The sequence below is a fragment of the Bos taurus genome, chromosome 25, assembly GCF_002263795.3.
Source record: "Bos taurus isolate L1 Dominette 01449 registration number 42190680 breed Hereford chromosome 25, ARS-UCD2.0, whole genome shotgun sequence".
NCBI lineage: Eukaryota > Metazoa > Chordata > Mammalia > Artiodactyla > Bovidae > Bos > Bos taurus.
Genome location: NC_037352.1, coordinates 28,431,451 through 28,453,450, shown reverse-complemented (window position 1 = coordinate 28,453,450; position 22,000 = coordinate 28,431,451). Strand labels below are relative to the sequence as shown.

The following is a 22,000-nucleotide window of genomic DNA, read 5'->3' as shown; positions in this document are numbered from 1 at the left end:
TATAGCCCTTTGGAGTCACAAAGAATCGGACACGATTGAATGACTAAGCGTAGCACACAAATACCATAAAGTGTGCCATGTTAGATAAAATTCAGATATGAGTAAGGAATCCAGTTTGGGAGAGGGAAGCTAGGATAAAATAGAGGAAATGAAGTGTATTTACAGATATGAAACTTAGGAAGGGAGACGGGGCAGCTATCTGCAACTGGAGAAAGCTTCACAGCAGAGGTAGTAAGGAAGCTGAGACCTGAAGGTTGCAGAGAATTTCTGCAAGTCAAAGAAGTGGAAAGAAAGGACAGTCTGGGCTCTCAAGAAAAGTGCTGGGCACACCTGCAGAAATGGCAAGATGAGTAGAGACGTGTAGCATTCCTGGGGAAGATGGTGAACGACGAGCCTGGAAATGTCCACTGCAGCCAGACAGCCATGGGGCAGGAAGGGCAAAAGAGGGAAGGGCAGGTTTTCTGGGATACCAACTACCATCTTCGGCTACACATCAAAAGTCCCCCAAGATGTTTAAAATGCAGATTCTTGAATCCCACTAGGAATAAGAAACCCATTTTTTAAGCTCCTACAGTGGTCATCAATATCAGATCTGGGTAGAACATGAAGAACTGCAGGGCAGAAGCAAAGAGAACAAGAAAGGGGAAAACGACTACAAGAGAAGAAGAGGCAGAGCAAGGGACTTCCCTGGTGGTCCAGTGGTTAAGAATCCGCATTCCAATGAAGAGGACACAGGTTTGATCCCAGGTAGGGGAACTAAGATCCCATATGCCCCAGGGCAACTGAGCCCGCACACAGCAATTAAGAGAGTCCATGCACACATGAAGAGCCAGCACAGCCAAAATTTTTTTTTAATTGATTTTTTTTTTAAGGTAGAACAGAAAATATCAAATACTGACAGCAGGCCAATGGAGAAGAAGCAGTACTTTAGGTCGAAAAGAATAAGGAGACTTAAGAAGGGGCAAAGGTTTGCAGGAAAAGACATCAAATTTGGACGCTTTGGGGTTGAGTTCCTTACTGGGTAGGTAATTTTGTTCTAGAAATTCAGGAAAACTAATTTCATATTTAAACATATTCTAGGGTTGCTACGTACTGCAGCTTAACTGTGTTTAATTAGCTTTGGGGGTATGCATCCCTCTCTCTAAATACATCAAAGACATATATAAGGCACAGTGCTAGAAACTTAAGAGGAAGTCGATAAATAAATATATTGAATAATAAAAGTGGAAGTCTTAAAAAAAAGTTGTAGATTTTAGTCTTTTTTAGAAAGAAAAGAAAAACCTCTCCATTTTTTTTTTTAAAGATGTCATAACTCTTACCTTTGCAGCCAAGGCTTTTAAACTATCAAGGAATCTTTGCCAGAAATCCCTGAAGAGCGGGCGGTCGATTTTCTTCAGGCTGTCTTTGGTGCTAGCGTCCACACTGACGTAGAGCTGGGTAACTGGTTTGAGGTCCCTTGGTAATTCAAAATTCAAAAAAAAAAACGCAACAGAAGAAAATTACACATAAGTCAGGCTCTTCATAATGTTAAACTTACAATCTGTAATAGATGCAGTGCTTAAATATGTCACTGGGTCTAGAGGCTTCTACTTCTCCCAGAAATTGAAGGTATGATTTGTTTCACTGGTGGCTCAGCTGGTGGGCTTCCCTCATAGCTCAGATGGTAAAAAATTCACCTGCAATGCAGGAGAGCCTGGTTCGATTCCTGGGTTGGGAAAATTCTCTGGAGAAGTGATAGGCTACCCACTCCAGTATTCCTGGGCTTCCCTTGTGGCTCAGCTGGTAAAGAATCTGCCTGCATTGTGGGAGACCTGGGTTTGATCCCTGGCTTGGGAAGATTCCTTGGAGTAGGGAAAGTCTACCCACTCCAGTATTCTGGCCTGGAGAATTCCAAGGACTTTATGGTCCATGGGATTGCAAAGAGGCGGACACGACTGAGGACTTTCATTTGCACTTTCAATGCAGAAGATGCAAGAGATGCAAGTACAATACCTGGGTCAGGAAGACCCCTTAGAGAAGGAAATGGCAACCCACTCCAGTCTTCTTGCCTGGGAAATCCCATGGACAGAGGAGCCTGGTGAGCTAAGTCCATGGGGTGATAAACAGTCAGACAGGACTGAGCATGCATGACATTGTAACAGAATGAAATATCAGTTGGTTATTCTTTAAAATGACTGGACACCATCCCTAATGAACTGAAAACATTTGATTACTTAAAACTGGTCTCTCTTCAAACAGGTCTCTCTTCAGTGGAAAATAAAACAAGATCAAGCTTTAGCTCTGGCACTTTCAGCTCAATTACAAGGGGCTCTCAGACCGAAGCTTCTCCAAAAACTCTGCCACTAAGGCTTCTCCAGGGATCTGTGCTGATGGGCCACTTCCCATCATCCATTTGCTAATGGGGTTTTCTAAGGAACAAGAACAAGTCTTCTCTGAAGCACACAGAGCCACACCAAGGCCTTGTCTAGGCCTCTGAGAACAGGAGTGGGTTGACAGTCAAGCCTTGCGTGGACAAACAATGACCTACTCCGAGGGCCATCAGCAAAGCAGAGTTAGCAGAAGGGCAGCAACATATTCACAAAACAGCACAACCCAGAAGAAAAACACATGTTGCAGATTTTTATTTTCTTTGCCTTCTTAATCTGCATCCGTCAGTACCACTCATTCCCCACTTCTCTCAAACTCACTGGCTCATTTCACAAAGTAATCATCTACCACGTTTCTTGCCAGTTATGTTTAAAGCTCAGATTGTACTTTTTCCAAAGCCTCTCTGTTCTCCCTGCCAATGGGTCTCATAATTCACTCTCTTCAGTGAATTTCGAGAAAGAAAGAAATTGCCCCTTAATAATCCTTACTAAATTCTATTATTAATTTCCTATAACTATTTCATAATTTATATTAACCTCGAAAATGTTATTTATGTGTTGTTTTTTTTGGTTTCAAAGTCTATGCCCTTTTAAAAACTGACACATAATTCACATGCCATAAAATTCACCATCAAAGGGGTGATGTGCTTTTATATCTATCAGGGTTGGCCTTACAACTTTCCTTGACGGACAGGAACTCTATTTTTCTTTTTACCCAGTCATATCAGTAGACACTGAAAGCTGCTTTTCAGTGGATATCGTTGACTTCAACTGACAGAACTTTTTAAGGAATGTAGGCCAAACGAATGCTTGTAATGATCTGGCTTAGTGACATATGGAAAAACCAGAAGGGGCTAAAGTCAAAGTTGTTAAAAGTGGGGAAGCTTTGATCAAAGCTAGGAAAGAATGATTAAAACACGGCAGACTCTCATTGCTTTAATCCCTCTCCAGGGCTGATATGATATCTAAAAGGAATCCTTAAAAGTTCAATAATGTGTCACTACTGAGCAAAGGACATCAATTACTGGAAACGCAAAACGACTGTAACTATAATGCCGGCAACTTGTCTCACCACCCCTTTTGCTGGGGGCCTCTTTAATAAAATAAGCTACTCTAACTGGACTTTGTGTTTTACAAAACTAAAAAAGATCATCTTAATGGATACTGCAGGCTATCATCATCTAATAACTCACGGAACTTTGTGTCATAAAGCTGCCTGATGCAAAATGGGAACCAGCCTGACCTTTTCACTACACCTCCATACCTGCTTTTAGATTATGAACAGTAAATTCCAAAGGCCTTAGTTGCTTTACAAGCCCTCATCATTTCACACACACACAAAAAAGGTGGGGGGGTGGGGGGGGGTGGGCCTGGACATTGATACTAGCAATAAGGAATTTTGTCAATACTAGATGTTTGAAGTGCTATAATTAAGGAATTTTATAGATTTTTTCCCAAGGAGCAGAGGAAGAATGGAGAAGAGGAAAAGTCCTAAGGAGCTTTCGAGTTCATTCCTAAGTGGCTCAAAAGCAGTAAAAGGACCTTGGAGAAATGTTCTGAGTCTCTGCTATTGGCCTCTGTTCCCTGAAAAAACAGGCAATGAGGCTCCAAGCTCAGTCATTTGTCTGCCTCCATTTTATACAGAGATAGGATGGTTTTAGTCACATCCTTAAAACTATCATAATAATTCCTGAGTCTCAGAATCTCTCAATGCTGTTGAGAGTAATTAAAAACTATACAATGAAAAGGATATAAAGTCTGAGCCCAATCCCCAGTGAAAACATCCTGTGAATCTTGATATGATTATTGTGATGACCTTTCATCCTGCTAATTTTAAACCTGAGTTATGAATGATCGTATATAGAAATACACAGTAACTGAACATAAAAATCCTCTCCTTCTTCCTTTCTTTAGAGATCAGGCCTCATTCTACCCAGAATAATCTCAATAATCATATCAAGGTCCTACCTAAAATGAACCTACTCATCTCTACAGAAAGGAAAAAAGGGAGACAAATTTATGTTTATAAGAAATCAAGGACATCAAATCAGTCAATCCTAAAGGAAATCAACCCTGAATATTCACTGGAAAGACTGATGCTGAAACTCAAATAACTTTGGCCATCTAATGTGAAGAGCCGACTCATTGGAACCTTTCCTGATGATAGGAAAGGTTGATGGCAGGAGGAGAAGAGGGTGACAGAGGATGAGATGATTGGATAGCATCACCATCTCAATGGATGTAAGTTTAAGCAAACTTTGAGAAATAGTGAAAAACAGGGAAGACTGGAGTGCTGTAGTTCACGAGGTTGCAGGGAGTTGAAAATGACTTAGCAACTGAACAACAAGAAATCAAGGGAATTCAGCAGTAACTTTGATGCTCCTATTAATAAAAAAATAACCAAAGTGACCATAAGCAAGTGAGAAGTACACTAAGTTATACACATATTGGAATATTCTAGTTATCTTTAAGTACTGATTCATAGTTTAATTGCCTTGTGTTCAGATACTGTGCTCTAAATGATTTCAACACTTTCTTGAAACCTTCTGTAATGCCCAGCACATGGCTGTTTGTTAACTGTTCTGAGAGCAAGTTCTGTGCTCTTAAGAATTTACATTCCAAAGTGTCAAGTTTCAATACTCTATTTCTGCCATATAGACTAAACTTGTTAATTTAGCCATTCAAATCTTCACTACTTTTACTGATTTTGATTTACTTGTTTTATCCATTTGAGAGAAGCGTGTTAAAAACTTGCTATTTCTCCTTAGAGTTCTGTCAATTTTGAGATTATGTTACTGAGTGTTTACAAATTCTGACATATATACAAACATATTGCTTTATGTTCCTAGTGGGTTTAATATTTTATTATTAGGAAATGCCCCATTTCATCTCAAGTAATGGTTCTTGCCTAATGTACACCTGACTGATACTACATAGCCTATCTTTCCAATGGTGTTTCTCACGTATTATATTATTATGCACTAACAATGTCACTACAAGGCGGTCATTATTACTGTGATCATTTTACAGATGAGTAACTAGCCACTGAGAAGTTATCTTCCCCATGTCAGAAAGACAATAAGAAAGCAAGTCAAGATTCAAATTCAGATCTCTTCTAGACAGAGCCCAACCCAGCTCCTCCTCATTTCACTGTGCTACCTCTCTCTCTTTAGCTCATCCAGAAAAGCATAGTTCTGAAAAGTATTCCATCGATTCATAGACAAAAAAGAAGACTATATTTTAAACTTAATACAAACAGAACAGTGGCAGATTTTATTTTCTTGGGCTCCAAAATCACTGCTGACGGTGACTGCAGCCACAAAATTAAAAGATGCTCCTTGGAAGAAAAGCTATGATGAACCTAGACAGCGTATTAAAAGGCAGAAACATCACTTTGCCAACAAGGGTCCATATATTCAAAGCTATGGCTTTTCCAGTTGGCGTGTACGCACGTGAGAGTTGGACCATAAAGAAAGCTGAGCGCCGACAAATTGATGCTTTTGAACTGTGGTGTTGGAGAAGACTCTTGAGAGTCTCCTGGATTGCAAGGAGATCAAACCAGTCACTCCTAAAGGAAATCAACTCTGAATATTCATTGGAAGGACTGATGCTGAACCTGAAGCTCCCATACTTTGACCACCTGATGGGAAGAACTGACTCACTGGAAAAGACTCTGATGCTGGGAAAGATTGTGGGCAGGAGGAGCAGGGAGCAACAGAGGATGAGATTCTTGGATGGCATCACTGGCTCACTGGCCATGAGTTTGAGCAAACTCTGGAAGATCATGAAAGACAGGGAAGCCTGGCGTGCACAGTCCATGTGGTCGCAAAGAGTCGGACATGACTTAGTGACTGAACAACAACAAAAAAAACAAAACAGGCTAGGAGGAAATAAGAGACTTCTGTGGAAAGGAGCAAGTAGTATTTATAACCAATCTTCATTTCATTGTCGCTGTTATCTATAGCCACTTTGAGCTGATAAACACAAGAAAACTTTATTTTATTAAAATTCATGCATTTCTTCAAACATTTACTAAGTAATATGTGAAGAGATGTCCAATTTACAGAGTTTCTCTAACACCTATAGTGACTATCCTATTAATAGCAAAAACACGAAGCAAACAAAATAACAGAAGCACAAGTGGAAGAAGTGAAAGAAAGAGAATGAAGCTCACACATAGTTTCGATGAAGATGCTCAAAAGTAAACACACACAGGGACAAATTCTGCGGTGGTGGAGGAGGTGTGGGAAGTTAAATGTTAATTGTGTCATAGTTAAAAATGGAACAGAGCTCTGTCTTCTTACAATAAGCCTGCTGGCAGGGAGTAAGCTTTGAATTAACTGTATGTATCAAAAAAGAAAAAATATAAGATTTTAAATGTAAACTTAAAAACAGTGGACAAGAAAATTGTGTAGAGGTGAACTGAAGATGAAGCTAAGAGCAAGTCAGTCTACAAAGGGCTGTACACTTGACTCTACACCCTCTAATACACTCACAAAGAGGGAGACAGTTTTAGGATTCGAACACCCACAAAGGAAAGGACCCACTAGGTTCAGGGGACTTCCCTCGTGGTCCAGTGGCTAAAAATCTGCCTTGGGATGAAGGGGACACGGGTTTGATCCCTGGTCAGGGAACTAAGAACCCACATGCTGTGGGGCAACGAAGCCCACACAAAGCAACTACTGAGCCTGTGTGCTCTGGAGCCTGCATGCCACAATTAGCTTGCACACCGCAACTAGAGAGTTTGTGCACCCACATACCGCAAGTAAGACCCATGCAGCCAAATAAATAAATAATAGAAGGAAAAAAAAAACTGGGTTCAGTGTTGTGGAACATCACCCTCAGCACCTTCCTTACTCTGCCACATGGTCTGCTTTGAGCAAGATGTCTCAGGAGGTCTTTGACACCTTAGCACAGAACAGTTTACAGGAAGGAACAACATGCAGCAGTCCAGTGGGACAGCATTATCCAGGTGCGATGGGCCTTTCTGACGGCAAGGCTGAATGTCAGCACAGATCATGCAGTCTCCAGAATTAAGAGTCCTAAACTCACATGTCTGCAGGAGCCAAGGATACGATGCGAGTCACTTCTAAACGAAACAAGCCACTTCTAAACGAAAAAGAGGTTCTCTGGACACCGAACCACAGACTGTGTGTGAAACACTCCAGAATATTCTTGCCTTACCCCAAGCAATAGGCTTCTATTTTTCTGATATGCGGTGTTCTGTCTGCCTTCCATTGTTTCATGCCTGTTAGAAATGCTGACGGAAATTTCTCTGCTGTAAGGGATTCAACAGTGCGATTCCTCTGACAAGTAGTAGATGACACTCAGCCTCAGGGCTGAGGAGACAGCCAAGTGGTGGAGAGCACGGCAAACTGAAAAGTATAGGCTTTTGAATAGATAACCATTCCTTAGTGTGATATTGTCAGATAGTAACAAGTAGACACTTGGTCTTTGTCCCTAATCCCTGGCACAGAGCTCCTAATTTTGGTATTTCTCGAGTGACAGAGGTGAGAGATGTGTTTTCTGTCATCTCTAATGAGCCCCTCTCCACCAAACAAGAATTTATATTAATGAAGTGACTCTTGGTGGGCCCCTGGACAGCTTGAGGACAGGGGGCTGGTGCCAAAAGAACCAACCCAGTGATTAGAGGGTTGGCACTTTCAGCCCCACCCACAACCTCTAGGAAAGGGAGACGAGCTAGATAAGAGACTGAGTTCATCACCAATGATCGATCACAATGATTTCAATCGATCCTGTTTCCCAGCTGGCGCTAGTGGTAAAGAACCTGCCTGCCAATGCAGGAGACCCAAGAGACATGGCTTGAAATTCTGTGGATGGGCTGGGAGGTCCGTTCATCTTGGCTGCCTTTGCTAGTCTCAGTTGGCGCATCTGCTGGACTGGCTGGTTCATGATGGCCTCAACTGGGACAGCTGGGGCCTCTGTGTGTGCAGCCTCTTAACCCCCAGCAAGTCTGAAGTTGATCACACGGTGGCAGGGTTTCAGAGAGCAGCAAGAAAGGGCAAGCCTCGGTGCAGAGACATCATTCAAGCCTCTGCTTCTGTCACCTTCGCTCACTTCCTCTTGGCCAAAGCAAGTCACGTGGCCGAGCTTGGAGTCAGTGGGGGGACACTCAGAGCTACAGCACAAAGATCGCGGATACAAGGAGAGGGAGAATTTATGGCCATCATTTGTCGTCTACTGTAGCGCAAAACAGACTTTGTACCCTGTACTTTGTACCCTGTACAAAGAGGGTGGCCTTGAACCTACTGGGACTCAGTGTTTTTCAGGAATTCAACTAAAAAAAAAAAAATCGGAGTTACGTTGGAAGGCCCGGAGGGTTCTTAAGACTGGAAATCTCAAACTGGCAATTGATAAGGAGTAGGTTTTATTTGTCCTGCACCACGTTTAAAAGCTTTTTTTTTTTTTTTTTTTGAGCCAACATTTAAATCCTGAGATTCTGCATAAAAGAGATTTCTTTTGGAAACCTTTGGAAAAAAAGACAATCTGGCAAAAATTGCCAAGCACCAAGTATGAAGTGCTGTTTTTATGACATTAGATCACTTCAGAACACACTTATCTGGTTTTTGACTCACACCACTTCTGACACCAGATGTGTGGTTCCTCTCCACACCAAGGAGGCCTGAGGTTCTCTGCAGACACCAGCTAGGTGTCCTGTGTTTAATTCCATTCTGACAGTAAATCCCTGGAGTCAGCACAGACCTCCCAGGTCAGGACTCAGTCCCAGGCCGCCCCTACTTCTGACACAAGTCACAGTTCCAGGCTGCCACCTGTGCTTCTGATCAACTGCCTGTGGATCTCGTGCCCTATGACCCCTCCTCGGGTTTGATAATCTGCTAGAACAGCTCTCAGAGCTCAGGGAAAACAGTTTACTTTCTATTAATAGTTTATTTTCAAGATTACAACTCAGAAAACTGCCGGATAAAAAGATGAGGGGGAAAGGGCACTGGGCGTCTCTACTCTCTCCAGATGCATCAGCTTCCCACCACCTGAAGTGTTCGCTGACCTGGAAATCAAACGAATGGTGGCGAGTTTGAGTGGCTCGGTCCCAAGGAAAATGATTACAGCAGAAGGTAACTGATGCATGCTAGGGTACCTCAGTTTCATGCCTATCAAAAATACTATTATAAAAACACTTGCTTTTGTGGAACTAAGAGGACTTTTTCTCAAGAGAAGGGGTTTTTGTTGTTGTTTAATCCTCAACAGCTCTATCATTAAATGTCACATTCTTGTCAGTTTTATTAGCTGCCATGTTGACAAATAAAAACATAAAGCTTTCTCATCTGCCTAAGGTGTTTTTTCCTATCTTCCATAAATCCTCACGGACCACTCACTGTGAAAACTCCCTTCTGTGGGAGAACTGTCAGTAAGGAACCCTATGCTTTGGAGCTGGGGGGGGAACTGAGATCCTCTTAAAGAAAAGTTGAGTATCCCAAAAAGGCCACTAGCCTGAATGTAACACTTGTAAGTGGGTCAAGGGAAGACCAGCTAACAAAGTCAAGAGTTTCTTTGAAAATACCAGAGTATGGCGGATCCCTCTACTGTTACAGAGCCCCACTATCCTAGCAATCAACCTGGCTGGAACTTTCCCAGTCATCAGCTAAGTCCTCTTCCATGCAGGGCTCACAGAGCCATCCAGTTTGCCAAGCTTATCTATCTATCATGCCTCAATGACACCTTTTTTTCCTCTTTTTTATTTTTTAAATTATGAAAGTATGACAACACATATACAGCAGACTTGGAAAACACAGAACAAAGTTACATATAGTTCCGCTGTATATTACGATTATTTTTTTAGGTAGAAAAATCAAGATTTTTAGTTGGAGTTTCAATATCAAACTCTCAAAAACTAACAGAATGAATAGACAGAAAAGTAGAAGGATATGGTAGATCCAAAAAGCACCATGAACCAACTCAACATAATTAAGATTTATACCATTTTCACACAACAGTAGGATACAAACTCAAGTTCCCATAGACTATAAACTAGGAGACACTGGAATATATCCAAGGACATAAAACAAGGTGCAAAAATTTCATGGTCTATAGGTACTGAAATCACAGAATCTGTTCTCTTACCACTGTGGAATTATGTTAGAAATCAATATCAAAAGATATCTGAAAATAATCCACATGTTTTCAAGTGCAATGTCAATGACACCTTTTTGAAGACTCCTCATTCTGTCTTCCTTTCATCCTTACAACTCTTAAACAAACCTTACCATCTCCTATCCAGTTTCCTGTTTCTTGGCCTTCCCACTTTATACAAACATGCTGGCAGATTACTCTGCAGAAAGCAAGATCTTCCTAAAGAACAGCATTTGAAGTCGTCGCCCCAACCTGTTCAACTGCTGCCAGGCTCTTCTGCACCCTCTGTGGTCCAAGTCAACTATATTTACATAGTGGTATCCCAAAGACCCCAATTCTGTATCTTTCTCAGGTAGTTCTTATTAAAAACCAACAGTTTCCTATCTCCTTCACAAGTACCAATCCCAGCCATATTTTTAAAAAACCTTTTTTTAAATTGGGCTTCCCTGGTAGCTCAGTTGGTAAAGAATCTGCCTACAATGCAGGAGACCCTAGTTCAATTCCTAGGTCGGGAAGATCTGCTGGAGAAGGAATAAGCTACCCACTCCAGTATTCTTGGGCTTCCCTGGTGGCTCAGTTGGTAAAGAATCTGCCTGCAATATGGGAGACCTGGCTTCAATCCCTGGGTTGGGAAGATCCCCTGGAGAAGGGAAAGGCTATTAAAAACCTACAGTTTCCTATCTCCCCAAGTACCAATCCCAGCCATACTGTTAAAATTTATTTTTTTTAATTGGAGGATAATTACTATCTCGCTGTATCTCACTGTTTGCTGAACCCAGTGCAGCCAAGGTATGAGCAGGGAAGCTGGAAGAAGATGCAAGGGCCATAGGAACTGCAGACATGCTTTACTGGCTCATGGCTGATGCAGCAGCAGCTCAACTCAGCGCAACTCTGCTGCTGCTGCTGCTAAGTTGCTTCAGTCGTGTCCGACTCTGTGCAACCCCATAGACAGCAGCCCACCAGGCTCTGCCGTCCCTGGGATTCTCCATGCAAGAACACTGGAGTGGGTTGCCATTTCCTTCTCCATTTCGTGAAAGTGAAAAGTGAAAGTGAAGTCGCTCAGTCATGACCGACTCGTAGCAACCCCGAGGACTGTAGCCCACCAGGCTCCTCCATCCATGGGATTTTCTAGGCAAGAGTACTGGAGTGGCTTGCCATTGCCTTCTCCGCAGCGCAACTCTACTCTGCCTCTAAGAGCTTTTCAGGTGGTGCTTACATAGGACCACACCACCACACACACGCACAGTGCCACAAATGATCCCAGCTAGCAGGACGTGAGTGGAGTGGGGCAAGAGAGCCTGACCACCGCCACCTAGCCAATTGCTCTCTCCTTACGATTACTTTACAATATTGTGTTGGTTTCTGCTATACATCGACATGAATCAGCCATAGGTATCCGTATGTCCCCTCCCTCTAGAACCTCCCTCCCACCCCTCTAGGTTGTCACGGCCATATTTTGAGACTCAAATTTTAATAAGCCTTCTCAGAGAAGTTTTTACTCCACTTCTCCCATCTAAAAAAAAAAAAAAAAATGACTTCTCTGTTGAACTCCCCCAGCAATTTTTTTTGCCTCTATTCTTTAAACAAATGTTATCTTTCCCAATAGAATTGATGTTTAGGAGCAGGTGCTCTGACCCCTCAAAGCCAACATTTATACATAGTTAGAAATGAGTAAATCCTTTCTGAATCAATACCTATTAGTTTTACTTCTTAGTCAAACACAAGATTCAAGAAGCATCATCTTGACAGGCGAGACCACTCACCTGATTTCCGCAGGGAACTGTGCATTTGTGACCAGGAAACTGGAGATTTTACACTCATGAAGTAGCTTCAAAAACTTGTTGATTTCTGGGTACATGATGGGTTCTCCCACGAGAGACAACGCACAGTGCTTTACTGTCATTCCTTCTTCAAAGCGTTCTTCTTTGACGCCTGGCACCCCTGGAAGACAGTGGAAAGGACCAAGTTCAATAAGGTACAAATAGAGGATGTCACTTTTATTTTCCATAATTAAAAAATTTTTAATTTTTCTTAATGGTTGTTTGATTTTAGAGGGAAAATTCATTTTTGATACCAGCCAAATAATACAAAACAAGGGCTGGGAGGGGGGGAACCCTTAAAATTATTGAAAGTGAAAGTCACTCAGTCGTGTCAGATTCTTTGTGACCCCATGGACTGTAGCCTGCCAGACTCCTCCATCCATGGGATTTTTCAGGCAAGAATACTGGAGAGGGTTGCCATTTCCTTCTCTGGGGGATCTTCCCGACCCAGGGATCGAACCCAGGTCTCCAGCATCCCAGGCAGACTCTTTACCGTCTGAGCCACCAGGGAATCCCAAAAAGAATGATCTGCCCTGTCTGAGGTTCAAACTCAGGACCTTCAGATTATGAGACTGACATGCTGCCTACTGCACTAAGAGAGCAGACACAAACTTTCCCTTCTCTAGGGGATCTTCACAACCCAGGGATCAAACCCAGGTCTCCTGCATTGCAGACAGATTCTTTACCAGCTGAGCCACATTAAGTCAGAAAAAAAAAAAAAGAAAACCCTACAATGATTAAACCAGCAATCTCATCCTTGGCTTTAATACTATTTAAACTATATCAATAAAGCAGGCAAAACTAATTTTATTATTAGCTAATTATTTGGAACATAGAATACATTACTTTCCATAATTTTCTTAGCTCTGCATTCCATCATGTTGGTCTAAGAAAATGAACTCAGTATAGCTACATAAGGCAAGTAAAGTGAAAGCCGCTCAGTTATGTCCAACTCTTTGCGACCCCATGGACTGTGTATAGTCCATGGAATTCTCTAGGCCAGAATACTGGAGTGGGTAACCTTTCCTTTCTCCAGAGGATCTTCCCAACCCAGGTCTCCCGCATTACAAGTGGATTCTTTACTAGTTGAGCCACAAGAGAAGCCCAAGAATAGCCTCTCCTACCCCAATCATTGCCTCCCTTCGTCCCTCAAGTATTTTGAATTAAGATTTGGAAAACTAGAGCTGCCAAGATCCAGCGCCAAAGATTCTATGTAACTGGAGTGGGTGCAAGCCAGGGTCATGGGAGCTTTAACAGTCTCCCAGGTGATTCTAATGTGCAGCCAAGGTAAAAAACCACTGCACAGGGGCTTCCCTGCGGGTCCAGTGGCTAAGACTCCAGGCTCCTAATGCAGGAGGCCCAGGTTCCATCCCTGGTCGGGGAACTAGATCCCATATGCCACAACTAGACCCAGTGCGGCCAAATAACTAACTTTTCTTTTTAAATTTCTATCAGTTTAAAACAATTTTTTAAAAAAGAAAACCACTGCATAAACCAGCAGTCTCCAAACTTAGAAATACACTGGAATCACCTGGGACTATCTTCAACGTTCCAAACTTCAGGCCACAGCCCAGGCCAATAAAATCACCATCTGGGGGAGGGGCCTGGGCATCAGGAGTTTTTGAAACTCCCCAGGTGATCCCAATGTGCAGTCAAGCTTGGGGAACCACTGGCACACACCATGGATTTCCACTGTAGTTAGATGTTGGGAAATAACCTAAGGAATTTTTTAAAAATCTCAGCATCCAGGCAGTATCCCAAGCCAATTAAATCTTGATCTTTGGGGATGAGCTTGAGACATTAGTATTTATTAAATGCTCCCCATGTGACTCGAGTGGACTGCATAGGTCAAGCAGTACTGCTTTTGGCCCAACACAGAAAGCATTCACGGGGAAAAAAGAAAAAAAATTATTTTTAATAAATAAAAAGCATTCATTAGCATCCTTCAATCTAACATGAGTTGGAAAGGCTTGGAAAGAGCATAAGAAGGCAAATAAAAATAAATCTTCTTTACTTCAGACATTTCTGTCCATTATATCTAGGCTCTTTTTTATTATTATTTATTTAGTTTTCATTGGAGGATTAATTACAATACTGTGTTGGTTTCTGCCATACAGCAACATGAATCAGCCACAGGTATAAATATGCCTCCTCCCTCTTGAACTTCCCTCTCACCTCCCACTCCACCCCAGCCCTCTAGGTTGTCACAGAACACTGGATTTGAGCTCCCTGCATCACACAGCAAATTCCCACTGGATATCTGTTTTACATATGGTAATGTCTCCCTGGTGGTCTAGTGGTCAGGATTTGGTGCTCTCTCCAGGTCTTTATTTTTTTAATATTTATTTATTTTTAATTGATTGACGATTGGTTTACAATATTGGTTTGATTTCTGTCATACATCATGAATTAATCACTCAATCACGTTTGACTCTCTGAGACCTCATGGACTGTAGCACTTCCCTCGGAGAAGGCAATGGCACCCCACTCCAGTACTCTTGCCTGGAAAATCCTATGGACGGAGGAGCCTGGTAGGCTGCAGTCCATGGGGTCGATAAGAGTCGGACATGACTGAGCGACTTCACTTTCACTTTTCACTTTCATGCATTGGAGAAGGAAATGGCAACCCACTCCAGTGATCTTGCCTGGAGAATCCCAGGGACGGGGGAGCCTGTGGCTGCCGTCTATGGGGTCACACAGAGTCGGACACGACTGAAGTGACTTAGCAGCAGCAGCAGCACTTCCCTGTCCTTCACCATCTCCCAGAACTTGCTCAGACTCACGTCTGTTGAGTCAGTGATGCCATCCAACCATCTCATCCTCTGCTGTCCCCCTCTCCTCCTGCCTTCAATCTTTCCCAGAGTCACAGTCTTTTCTAATGAACTGGTTCTTCGCATCAGGTGGCCAAAGTACTGGAGCTTCAGCCTCAGCATCAGTCCTTCCAATAAATATTCAGAACTGATTTCCTTTAGGATTGACTGGTTTGATCTCCTTGCAGTCCAAGGGAGTTAACTATAGGTATACATGTGTCCCCTCCCTCTTGAATCTCCCTCCCAGCTCCAGCCCATTCCCACACCTCTAGGTTATTACAGAGCCCCAATTTGAGTTCCCTGAATCATACAGCAAATTCCCATTGGCTATCTATTTACATATGTTACTGTATACGCATCCATGCTACTTTCTCTAGGTACTTTTTGAAAAATACATTCTTTCTAAAGAGTATAATATTCCTCTTCACCAAGATTAGAAATGAGGAGAAGCATATTCATACACCTTCTCAGTCATTTCTTAGTCACTCATGAAATGTATTTTCTTCACTATAAGCAGTATTTACCCCAAAGAATGTTTGTTAGAATTAAATGAGATAATGCCTGGAAAGGCTTTAGCAGACGGCCTAGTACACACACAAAACATTCATTAAGGACGTGTTTTTATCATCACCTTTATCCTGGTTTCTTAAAATAATTAAATCCCAGTAACTATCGCCTTAAGGAAGACAAATCTGGAGAAAATAAAGTTACCTTTCACTGCTTGCTTGTGCTTTAGTTTCCACGAGGTGACTTTATTTTACACATACACTCACACACAATCTACTTGGAAATAAGCAAGTGCAAGTAAACACCCAAGCCATCAAAATCAACATAATACAGGCTAAAATCAGAACAATCTAAAAGTGGCAGGTTTTATCTTCTTTTATGACTATCTAACTGCAATTCTAAGAATGTATTTCATGTCAGTATTGGAGATGGATAATTTTTTAAGTTACTGAAATCTAAAATCTTAAGTGAATCAAGGTTTTAAATAAAACTTGATACTTAACTCACTCTGTGTTGCCAAGACAACTCAGCATTAAGTATAAAATTTTCTTTTTGTAAAAAAAAGAAACATCATTAATCTCCCCATGAGCAGAAGAGCTGAAGGGCAGATTTAATCTGAAGTGGTAAAATTAACCTAAAACTCAGAAAGAAGAATGACTGAGTACTGGCAAGGCAGTCAGATGCACTGGAAGTCAGATGCCCCAGGTTCAAACTCTGGCTCTACCACTAGGGTGATCTGTGTCCTGAGTCAAGCCACCCATCCCCTCTACACCTATGCCCTGATGTATAACGTGGGGAATTCACACACACACACACATGCGCACACAGTTGTGAGAATTCAGTGAAATAAGCCACATGAAATAACTAGTTTGGTACCAAGCCCAGCACATAAGCATTTTTTTTAATCTTAGCTGCAAATATTTCGTTATGATAATTATTTCATGAATTGTTCTATAAATTCAATTATTTTCTATTTTAAATAAAACGGTAATTCCATTCAATTCAACATACAGTTGATCTTTGAACAACAAGGTTTGGAAGAGTGCAGGTCGACGTGTATGTGGTTTTTTCTACACACACACATATAGTTCTTTTATATACATATATATATAATTTTTGGAAATTTCTATTTATATAAAAGTTCTTGAAGATTTGTGACAATTTGAAAAGTCTCACAGATGCACCCCATAACACAGTAATATCCAAAAAAATTTAAAACTTAGGTGTATCCTGAATGCATAAAAAACATGTAGATACTCCTCTATCATTTACTATCATAAAATATACATGTATTTTTTTTAAGTTAAAATGTATCAAAATGTACTCACACAAACAGACCTTGTATAGCACCACTCCCAGTTGACAGAAATGTAAACAAAGGTAAAGATCAGTATAGACTGTAACACTGTACACATTTCCCAGCACCTCCTGTTGCTAGGGCACTGAGCAGGAGTGCTGCAAGTATCTGTCTGAAACTCCAGGTGAGGGTCATCATCACGTGAGCAGCCATCTCTCTAGTCAGTTTCACTGCAGTACAGGTTTGAAGTTCTCTCACAGTTTTCATCATGTTTAGTGCAATACCGTAAACCCTGAATAACAGCACGGACCCATATGATACGTGATGCTCCCAAGAAGCAGAGAAAAGTGACAAAGGATAAATGGCTTGATATGCACCAAGAGTCAAGTCTGCAGCTGCGGTTGCCCGCCACTTCAAGACAAATGAGTCCAGTGGAAGGACCATTGTAAAAAAAAGAAAAAGGAAAGGAAATTCATGAAGCGGTCGCTGCAGCTACAGCAGGTGTGAAAACCTTGAGCTTTTTGTAAAATGTCTTTTTATCTCGTATTGAAAATGCAGCTTTTATGTATGGGGCAGGATTGTTATAAGAAAGACATACCTATAGACGAATATGATTCAAAAGGTGAAGTCATTATATGACAACTTAGAGCAAGAGGAAGGTGAAGGATCTAAAGTTGGAGAATGGAATGCCAGCAAAGGATGGTTTGATGATTTTAAAAAGAGGTCTGACTTTTAAAATGTCAAGATAACAGGAGGAGCAGCTTCTGCCAACCAAGAGGCAGCAAAGGAATTCTCAGCAAAGAAAATCATTAAGAAGAAAGGATACCTGCCTGAACAGGTTTTTAATGTAGTCAAAAGTGCCCTATGCTGGGGTGCAAAGAAGGCTTCAAAGGACATTTTATTAGTAAGGAAGAGAAGCCAGCACCAGAATTTAAGGCAGGAATGGGCAGGTTAATGCCATGGTGCTAGGCAAATGCAGTCAGATTTATGATTACGACTGCTCTTCTCTGTAAAGTTGTTAACCCCTGAGCCTTGAACGGATAAAATAAACACCAGCTGCCAGTCTTCTGGTTGTACAAAAAGAAGGTGTGGACAATGGGAAGACTTTTTCTGGATTGGTTCCATGGATGCTCTGTCCCTGAAGTCAGGAAGTCAGGAAGTACCTTGCTGGTAAGGGACAGTCTTTTAAAGTTCTTTTGATATTGGACAATGCCCCATATTGGACAACGGCCAATCCAGACCCCATGAGTTCAACACCACAGGCACCCAAATGGTTTACTTGCCCCCAAACACAACGTCTCTAATTCAGCCTCTAGACTGGAGGTAAAGACCTTGGGCTTCCATGTGATGCTAGTGGTAAAGAACTGCTGGCCAATGCAGGAAACATAAGAGACGAAGGTTCGATCCCTGGATCGGAAAGATCCCCTGGAGGAGGGCATGGCAACCCACTCCGGTATTCTTGCCTGGAAAATCCCCATGGACAGAGGAGCCTGGCTGGCTGCAGTCCATGGGGTCATAAAGAATTGGACATGACTGAAGCGACTGAGCACGCATGCATGCACTTTATGTCACTGAAAGATGCTGACGCAGAAACTTAAGATTCCAGAATTTTTATCCTAAGGTCATACCAATAAGCTGAATAACCCAGAAAAAGGACATAAGGTACAACACGGAGTATTCCTATTTCTTTGGGGTTGTTTTTTTTTTTTGGTGGGGGGGGGGCATTGGTTAATGATGAACTTTTATTCTTTTAATACTTTCTTATGCCTTTTTTAAATTGAGGTATAATTGACAAAGATGAGTATTTCTATTTCTAAAGACTGGACCACTCAGAAATAAAACATTCTTTCTTCTCAAATAATGATACAGTTCCCGGCCAAAGATCTTCCTAAGAACCCCTCTGGCTGAAAGTCACATAAAATAGATCTTTGATCCAGCCACTTCTATTGTGATGTTTATTTCATAAACAAGCTTCAGAAAACAATTAGCAGGTGGTATTTTCTTCCTGGCTTCCCCCACATTCCTTTTGGATGTGTACTTTAGCACACCTTATTCCTGAGGCCCATCTATTAAGAGACCCTTTATTTTTTGCATTAAACGATAGATAAAAACACCTAGCAACAAATGACGTCTTCTTCATCTTTGCACGTTCAGCACTGAGCACGTTCCTCCCAAAGAGTGTTCACTTACTTGATCTCAGCTGAACTGGTGGGAAACTGAGTTAAAGAAACCTAAGCCTGAGACTTCCGTGGTGGTCAAGTGGCTAAGACTCCACGCTCCCAAGGCAGGGGGCCCGGGTTCACTTCCTGGTCAGGGAACTAGAACCCACACGCCACGATGAAAATCGAAGATCCTGTGTGCCGCAACTAAGACCCAGCATAGACAAATACATAAATTTAACTAAGGGAAAAAAAAAAAAAAGAAACCTCCACCCCATTCTCTGAAGCCTGTGTCTCCCTGCCATGGTGGTATTTGGAGGGGGAAGTGAGCATTTTGAAAAGATGCTGAGTTGCACTTTAATCCTGACCCACTTGTAATCAGCGTAAAGTTAATTTTACATTGTGCATATAAAGGGGAAAGCTAATAAAGGTCATGGAAAGAAGACTGGTTTAATGATCAATGAAATAACTGAAAAGACAATGAGTACCCTTGAGATTGAGAACAGAAGCACAAAAAGGAAACGTTGAAAAGATCAGAATGTCTTCAAAATGTGCTGAAGGCTGGCCACTGAGCCAAAAGCTGGAAGTAAGTGTTAGTAAGTGTTAGTCACTCAGTCGTACCCAACTCTTTGTGACCCCAGGGACTGCAGCCCACCAGGCTCCTGTGTCCATGAGATTTTCCAGGCAAGGATACTGGAGTGGGTTGCCATTTCCTTCTCCAGGGGATCTTCCCGACCCAGGGATCAAACCCGGGTCTCCTGCACTGCAGGCAGATCCTTTACTGACTGAGCTACAAGGGAAGCCCCAAAAGCTGGAAACTCAGAGGCAAAAACAATACCGACAACAAGACTCATCCCATACAAAAATCAGATCATAGAATGACTGGACCAGACCCAGGGGAGGGAGTCGGTGATCAACACGTGGCGGGAAAGCACCCAAAGAAACAAAGGACTCCACAGCAGAGTGATGGGAAACATCAGTGAGTTAAGAGTGCCGTCTAAGGAAAGGCGGGAGTGGAAAAACTTAACAAACTAAGAAGGAAACGGCTACAAACCTTTGAAAATTGCCTGTAACTTCCAACTTATGACTCCTGTTTCCTAAATTTCTGTTGAAATCTGAAATTCATATTCCTCCAGATATAATGCTATTAAAACGGAGATGAAGTTACCATTCAAACCCCCAACCCCCGCCAACATCGAATTAATCTGTAATATACCTAAACACTTCCCGGGTGGCGCTAATGGTAAAGAACCCACCTGCCAACACCGGAGATGTGACAGACTCAGGTTCGATCTCTGGGTCGCGAAGATCCCCAAAGAGGAAATGGCAACCCACACCCGTACTCTTGCCTGGAGAATCTCATGGCTACAATCCATTGAGTCACAAAAAGTCAGACACGACCAAAGCACAGCACATACCTAAACTATAGCACTACCAAGTCCATTTCAATATCACCTAATCAAATTCAATTTTTTTTTCCTATAGGAAAATGTATCCCAAGTTCCAACTGAGGAAACCAGAAACACACTTTTACTTTTGGCTTTTTGTTTTGTTTTTCTTTTTTGTAAGCCACAAGGGGACACAGGGTAATAACAACAGGGCTTTAACAGGGAAATTCTAAAATGGATGTGGAAGAAGAGAAAGCAGAACTAGTTTCCTGTAGGGCATCTGTGAGTAATTCTACATTTGAGATTAAGCCACTTCTCCATGCCAGTCTCTACTAAGGAATTCTGATTTGGGGAAGACAGAGAAGAGACTCTCCACCAGGGGCTAAAATGAAATCTAAGTGCCACTCCTGCATCTTTAGCACCCAGAACTGGAATGTATGTCAGAGCATCACCCAGGGGGCAGTACTCAGTTCAGAAGAGGTAGAGTGACTTCATTAGCCTTGCCATCCTTACTCTGAAACTGACTATCCAGAAAGGACAGTCATCTGTTTCATTAATATTTACACCCTTAGAGATCTCTTCAAGAAAATTAGAGATACCAAGGGACCATTTCATGCAAAGATGGGCTCCATAAAGGACAGAAATGGTATGGACCTAACAGAAGCAGAAGATATTAAGAAGAGGTGACAAGAATACACAGAAGAACTAAACAAAAAAGATCTTCATGACCCAGATAACCCAGGTGTGATCACTCACCTAGAGCCAGACATCCTGGAACGCAAAGTCAAGTGGGCCACAGGAAGCATCACTACGAACAAAGCCAGTGGAGGTGATGGAATTCCAGATGAGCTATTTCAAATCCTAAAAGATGATGCTGTGAAAGTGCTGCACTCCATAAGCCAGCATATTTGGAAAACTCAGCAGTGGCCACAGGACTGAAAAAGGACAGTTTTCATTCCAATCCCAAAGAAAGGAAATGCCAAAGAATGCTCAAACTACCACACAATTGCACTCATCTCACACACTAGCAAAGCAATGCTCAAAATTCCCTAAGCCAGTCTTCAACAGTACATGAACCATGAACTTCCAGATGTTCAAGCTGGATTTAGAAAAGGCAGAAGAACCAGAGATCAAATTGCCAACATCCACTGGATCATTGAAAAAGCAAGAGAATTCCAGAAAAACATCTACTTCTGCTTTATTGACCATGCCAAAGCCTTTCACTGTGTGGATCATAACAAACTGTGAAAAATTCTGAAAGAGACGGGAATACCAGACTACCTTCCTGCTTCCTGAGAAATCTGTATGCAGATCAAGAAGCAACAGTTAGAACTGCACATGGAACAACACCCTGGTTCCAAATCGGGAAAGAAGTACATCAAGGTTATATATTGTCACCCTGCTTATTTAACTTATATGTAGAGTACATCCTGGGAAATGCTGGATGAAGCATAAGCTGGAATCAAGATTGCCAGGAGAAATATCAATAACCTCAGAAATGCAGATGACACCACCCTTATGGCAGAAAGCGAAGAAGAAATAAA

The 22,000-nt window shown here is 41.9% G+C and overlaps 1 protein-coding gene across 4 annotated transcripts in view; it reads right to left on the bottom strand.

Annotated features, from left to right (window-relative positions):
- Positions 1-22,000, bottom strand: part of TYW1 (tRNA-yW synthesizing protein 1 homolog (S. cerevisiae)) — a 145,965-nt gene that overhangs the window by 71,293 nt on the left and 52,672 nt on the right. For all 4 annotated transcript variants that reach the window (XM_059881376.1, NM_001192753.2, XM_024984983.2 and 1 more), the window contains 2 exons: positions 12,239-12,416; positions 1,320-1,455 (listed from right to left, as the gene is read on the bottom strand). In XM_059881376.1, coding sequence (XP_059737359.1) covers positions 1,320-1,455; positions 12,239-12,416 — 314 coding nt within the window. The remainder of the gene's footprint in view (positions 1-1,319; positions 1,456-12,238; positions 12,417-22,000) is intronic.